The 5,797-nt window shown below is 50.0% G+C and overlaps 1 protein-coding gene and 1 non-coding gene across 2 annotated transcripts; one reads left to right on the forward strand and one right to left on the reverse strand.

Moving 5' to 3' along the window:
* The first annotated feature begins 1,233 nt into the window (after positions 1 to 1,233).
* On the forward strand, positions 1,234 to 3,311 carry LOC123125159 (flotillin-like protein 2). The gene is made up of 2 exons (XM_044545690.1): positions 1,234 to 2,462; positions 2,569 to 3,311. The coding sequence occupies exons 1-2, from the start codon at positions 1,497 to 1,499 to the stop codon at positions 3,091 to 3,093; spliced, it is 1,491 nt and encodes a 496-aa protein (XP_044401625.1). The 5' UTR covers positions 1,234 to 1,496; the 3' UTR covers positions 3,094 to 3,311.
* Positions 3,312 to 5,247: 1,936 nt separating this feature from the next.
* TRNAP-UGG (transfer RNA proline (anticodon UGG)) lies at positions 5,248 to 5,319 on the reverse strand. Its single transcript has one exon. It is a non-coding gene; the product is annotated as a tRNA-Pro (tRNA).
* Between the last annotated feature and the right edge of the window lie 478 nt (positions 5,320 to 5,797).

The raw sequence follows: 5,797 nt of genomic DNA on the forward strand, positions 1-5,797 counted from the left end.
GCTGGCCCCACGGTGGGCGCCAACTGTCGTGGAATAGTCACGGTAGATGCCCTTGTGAAAGGACTTAGTCGTGGAGCCATCGCAACTAGGAAGCTTAAAGGGGTTAAAGCGGGACAAAGGACACGTGGGTTATACTGGTTCGGCCCCTTACGGTGAAGGTAAAAGCCTACTCCAGTTGAGGTGGAATTACTAGGGTTTCGATGACCAGGGAGCGAATCCGCTATGCCTGGCTACCGATTTGATGTTACTTGTCCTAAGCCGCCGGCGGGTCATCCCCTTATATACACGGGCTGACGCCCCGCGGCCTACAGAGTCCCGGCCGGCTTATAAACAGTATCCGGCTCGGTAACTAGTTAATCTTGCCTTACAACACAAGTCACGCCATTACGGCGGTTTATCACTACGGGCCTTAAATCACCCACGGGCTTTAGGCCCTTTATTGAACCGCCATCTTCAAGCTTTGACATTGGGCTTCATATGATGAATTACCCTAACGTAACCCGGCCCCTCCTGGGCGGGTTACGCCAGTAGTTATATCCCCAACAAGACCATACATGGCAACAGCTGCAGTTGTCCAAAATGGCATCTGGCACTTGACCTAAGATGACAACTGCAGTTGAGCAACCATGGCAACTGTAGTTGTCCGACATGGCAACTTTAGTTCAGCGACATGGCAACTGCAGTTAAACGGACATTGAAGAGGGTCCAGACCATGGCAACGGCGGGGACGCGTGGTGACTGTCACGCGGGGCGTGCGGGACCGTGAGGTAGGTGGCTGAGAGAGTTCGTGTGGATGTTATGCTTTTTGCCCACACATAGGCGTGTGAGAGGGATCGCAAGAAAAAAAAAGAGGCGTGTGGGTGCTAGTTGTTTTGCCCACACGTAGGCGTGTGGGCTGGTCCTCTTAGACACCACACAAAATGTGTGGGCAGACCCCTTAACGCCCACACGTGTGGCAGTTATCGTCGTCCTTTGAAAATTCCAAAGTTGTTTTCAATAAAATATAAAGGACCATCCGAAATAAAAAAGAACAGCCGATTTAAAAAAAAAACGGCTAAAAAGCCTGGCAAAATCGGCAGCGAACAGGCGACCGCTAATGGGCTGAGGCCCAACAATCGTCTGCTAACTGGCGCGTTAAGCGCCGTATAGGAGGTCTCCCTGCCAGACGCATTATGTTCTGCCGGTTCAACGCTCTGCTTTTGTTCCTTCGTTTTTCACGAAGCCGCCCCATGTACGATCGTTAGGTTCCTGGTTTTCAGCTTCATAAACGCATTACTCCTACCCGTCTGGCGCCTCGCTCGGGGACAGATTGTTTCTGATACGGCGATAAGGCTGTACTCGTGTGCCCAACGGCGAGGCAACAGCCTTCCCGTCCCTGTTATACTCCTATATATACAGGCCACAGATTGGCTCTTTTTTGGAACGTGGTTATCTTCTCGTCATAGATAGATCAGTTGAGTAGCTAACTAGAGATCCGCCGATCGAGGCAGTAGAATATGGCGAGTTTTCATGTCGCCGACGCGTCGGAGTACCTGGCCATCACCGGGTGGGGCATCGACGACGTGAAGCTCGCGAAGAAGGCGTGGGTGTTCGTCGGGCAGCAATGCAAGAAGCTCTGCATCTCGCCCGTCAACTACGAGTTCGAGGTGCACGCCATGAGCGCCGAGAAGCTGCCCTTCATCCTCCCCGCCGTCTTCACCATCGGCCCCAAGATCAGCGCCATCGGCGACGAGGCGGCGGACAAGGAGGAGCTCCAGGCGCAGCTCCTGCTCTACGCCAAGCTCATCGCCCCGCTGCATCACAACACCAGCCACGTCCACGACCTCGTCAAGGGGGTCATCGAGGGCGAGACCCGCGTGCTCGCCGCCGAGCTCACCATGGAGGAGATCTTCAAGGGGACCAAGACCTTCAAGGAGAAGGTGTTCGACAGGGTGCAGCTGGAGCTCAAGCAGTTCGGGCTCTTCATCTACAACGCCAACGTGAAGCAGCTGGTGGACGTGCCGGGGCACGAGTACTTCTCCTACCTCGGCCAGAAGACGCAGCAGGACGCCGCGAACCAGGCCAAGGTGGACGTGGCGGAGGCCCGGATGAAGGGGGAGGTGGGCGCCAAGGAGAGAGAGGGGCTGACCCGGCAGAACGCCGCCAAGGTGGACGCCGAGACCAAGGTGCTGTCGGTGCGGCAGATGGGTCAGGGGCAAAAGGAGGAGGCCAAGGTGAAGGCCGAGGTGCAGGTGTTCGAGAATGCAAGGGAGGCGGACATCGCCGCGGCCAAGGCGGAGCTGGCCATGAAGAAGGCCGGGTGGGACAAGCAGGCCAAGGTAGCCGAGGTTGAGGCGGCCAAGGCCGTCGCCATCCGCGAGGCCGAGCTCCAGATGGAGGTCGAGATTAAGAACGCCATGCGCCAGACTGAGAAGCTCAAGGCCGAGCAGCTCAGCAAAGCTACCGTGCAGTACGACACACAGGTACCACATTATCCATAGTTCCAAAGAATCCAAACCATACATGTGCTCAAATATTCTCATAGATGACCGATCTCTCAAAAATATATATTCTCGTGCATGCCTGTAGGTTCAAGACTCAAACGCGCTGTTGTACAGCAGACAGAAGGCGGCCGAGGCGGCGCTGTTCGAGCAGATGAGGACGGCGGAGGCGCGCAAGGCGCAGGCGGACGCCAAGTTCTTCGAGCAGAAGATGGCCGAGGACGCCAAGCTCTACGCCAAGCAGAAGGAGGCGGAGTCGGTGGCTCTGGTGGGCAAGGCCAAGACAGAGTACGTGGCGTCCATGCTCCAGGCGCTCGGCGGCAACTACCACGCTCTCAGAGACTACCTCATGATTGACGGCGGCATGTACACGGAGATGGCCCGCATCAACGCTGGAGCAGTCAACGGCATGCAGCCCAAGATCAGCATCTGGAGTAACTGTGGTGGTGACGCCGGGAACGCAGGCGGAGAGGCTGCCGCCGTCAGCGCGCTGCAGCAGGTGGCCGGGGTCTACAAGATGCTTCCGCCGCTTCTGTCGACGGTGCACGAGCAGACGGGGATGTCGCCGCCGGCGTGGATGTGTACTCTGTCCAAGGACAATGCTGCCAACTAATCGTCGATGTGTACTCTGCCCATGACTCGTCGTGGAGTATATATACCTTGTTAGAATCGAGCTTGCTGTTCGTTAGAAAGTTTTGGTTCCTCGTTGTCGCAATTTAGGTGTTTTTTAGGGGAAATATTAGGTGTTAATGTGGCTACCGTTTGCTACTTCTTAGTTGTCCAATACTTTGAAACAACTTGATTGAAAGAAAAAATCTTATTTGAATTGTTCGTTGCTGGGTCGACATAGAGAAGTACTTCCTCCGTAAACTAATATAAGAGTGTTTAGATAACTACTTTAGTGATCTAAACGCTCTTATATTAGTTTATAGAGGGAGTAATTTAAATTCTTATTTCGAAGTTGATGATCCTCAGCATCCAAATTAACTTCCAAACTTATCGAGATGTACATGTTTTCTTTTGGGAAAAACTTTTGATCTTTTCATCATGTATCAAGACAGTACAAAGAACACTAAAAGTAAAAGTTATCCATAGACCACCTACCGACAACTACAAGCACTGGAGCGAGCCGAAGGCGCGCCGTCATTACCCTTCCCTCACTATAGTCAAGCAAACCTTGTTGTGTTAAGCAGTCGAATAGTCATCGTGCTAAGACCCAATAGGACCCGCACATCAAAACAACAACTGTCGCCGATGAAGAGAAGCATCGAAAGGATCCAATTTGAAGACACACGAACACAGAAGGGCAAAGACCCCAAAGACAAATGCCTACTAAATCGCACCACCAGGACGAAGGCTAGACAGGGAGAACCATATTGAAACTTCAGGTATCCGCCGCTGTCTCATTTTCCGGAGTAGGATGCAAACCCTAAACGGACACCTAAAAACACCTGAAAACGGAGCAGGAGCCCTCCCGTATGCAAGGGTCGAGATCCACCACGTACGCCTCTATGGCCATAAGGCCACGGAAGATGAAGCCAATCTGCGGCGGCGCCGACGGGAGGCGCAAACCACGATCTCTATTTGAAAGTACTATTTAGTACATAATCGTTCGCTTAATCAGAAAAAATAATTACAAGATTTCCATCTTCAACAATTTCATGAAGTATGTGTGAATTTCAATTTCTAATTCGACCAGAAGGAGTAGCCGCTAAACCACCGCAATTCATGTATTAGTATGTATTTTATGTGACATAAAATTGACTTACTTACCTTTATATTACAAATTACTTGTGGTTATAACTTTAAAAAGTAAAAGTTATACGTTAATAATATTGAAATTGTTTGTGAAAGTCACGTCATGTGAAATCAAATACGAAAAGATAGAGTAAGATGAGTTTATTTACGCGCGCCCATGTAGAAGCCGTTGCTCTTGACTCTTGAGCTCATGATAGTCCTGGCAAACAGGTGGACACAACAGTCGATGCAGGGCTTATCCGGGTGCCCATACTGTTCCCGCAGCTTGCAACGATAGCAGCAAGAGTAGACGCAGCACAACCCCGCCACCCAGCAGATAGGGAAAGTTGTGGTTGCCTGGCCACGTAGTTACACCTCTTAACTAGACCATTCATTCTTGTATCAAAATTCATGCGTGCAAACTTCCTTTCTTTCTTATATCCACATAAATTTCCATGAAAGCACTTTTGCTCAAATTTACGTTGATTTGGTCGTTGCCTTGCAACTGGCAAATATTCTGGGTGCCGGTTGTTAGCTACTCCATCCGTCCTGAATTAGTTATCTCGGATTTGTCTAGATACGGACGTATTACAAAGTAAGACAATTAATTCGGGACTGAGGTAATATTAGGCATCTATAACTCTCTATTAACTGGCCTCTCATCAATTAGTTTATACATGACTTTGTATTTTGGGAGGAAGCTTAACACGACTTAGCTAGGCCTAGTGGTTGAGGAGTGACATCGAATAATAGGGATAGAAGACAATCAATCTAGGGACTGTTCGGTTCCTCTCGACTCCTTTAACTTCGCTCCCGGAGCGGACCATACATTAGCTTAATTTGACGGAGCTGCCAAAACGCAGCTCCCCAACTCCGCGGAGCGGGGAAGTTCCGAATAGGACTCTAGAGTGGTTTTATTACAACTGAATGGGCATAAGCACGGGCAGTCGGGACTCGAGAGAGGTCCCTCCCAGCATCTGATTTAGTTGTAGGAAGAAATTGCACCAGGACACAAAAATAAGAAAAAGTTGGGGCGTTGCGAGAATCGAACTCGCGACCTCTCACACCCAAAGCGAGAATCATACCACTAGACCAAACGCCCGAGTTGATTTACTTGTAATTAATCACGTACTTATTCTAAATACTTCACTTGCTCCTGGCGACGGGTAGCTTACAGCTACTTGGACGATTTATATATTTTTCTCAAACGAAGTAGATCGACTTCTCGACCAGTCTTTCAGAACTCTCTCTCCGTCCCATCCTTTAAATTCCATGGCGGTAGCGGCAATATCGCCCTCCTTTTTAGATTATATCTGAGCATGTGCCGAAACATATCTTCACAATATTTATAATTCATTTATAACCTTTTTTTGCGGGAAACCTTTTTTGTATGCTGCTATATATTTATACCTACTTCTTTTAGGGGAACTTGATGCCGTTTTATTACCTAGGCGGCCTCGGCCGCAATAATGTCATGAATACAGAGTGGGGGAATAGAAAACCAAGTCTTACATAACTTATTCAGGTAGCCTTCCCTAGCTAGAATGTGTGCCGCGTGATTCGCATTGCGCCTAGTCCCC

This window comes from Triticum aestivum, chromosome 5D (assembly GCF_018294505.1).
Source record: "Triticum aestivum cultivar Chinese Spring chromosome 5D, IWGSC CS RefSeq v2.1, whole genome shotgun sequence".
NCBI lineage: Eukaryota > Viridiplantae > Streptophyta > Magnoliopsida > Poales > Poaceae > Triticum > Triticum aestivum.

Excerpts from the sequence above, each read along its gene's own strand:
- LOC123125159 (XM_044545690.1), top strand. The coding sequence starts at position 1,497 with ATGGCGAGTTTTCATGTCGCCGACGCGTCGGAGTACCTGGCCATCACC. Across the intron at positions 2,463-2,568 it reads CCGTGCAGTACGACACACAG|GTTCAAGACTCAAACGCGCT; the intron begins GTACCACATTAT and ends GCATGCCTGTAG.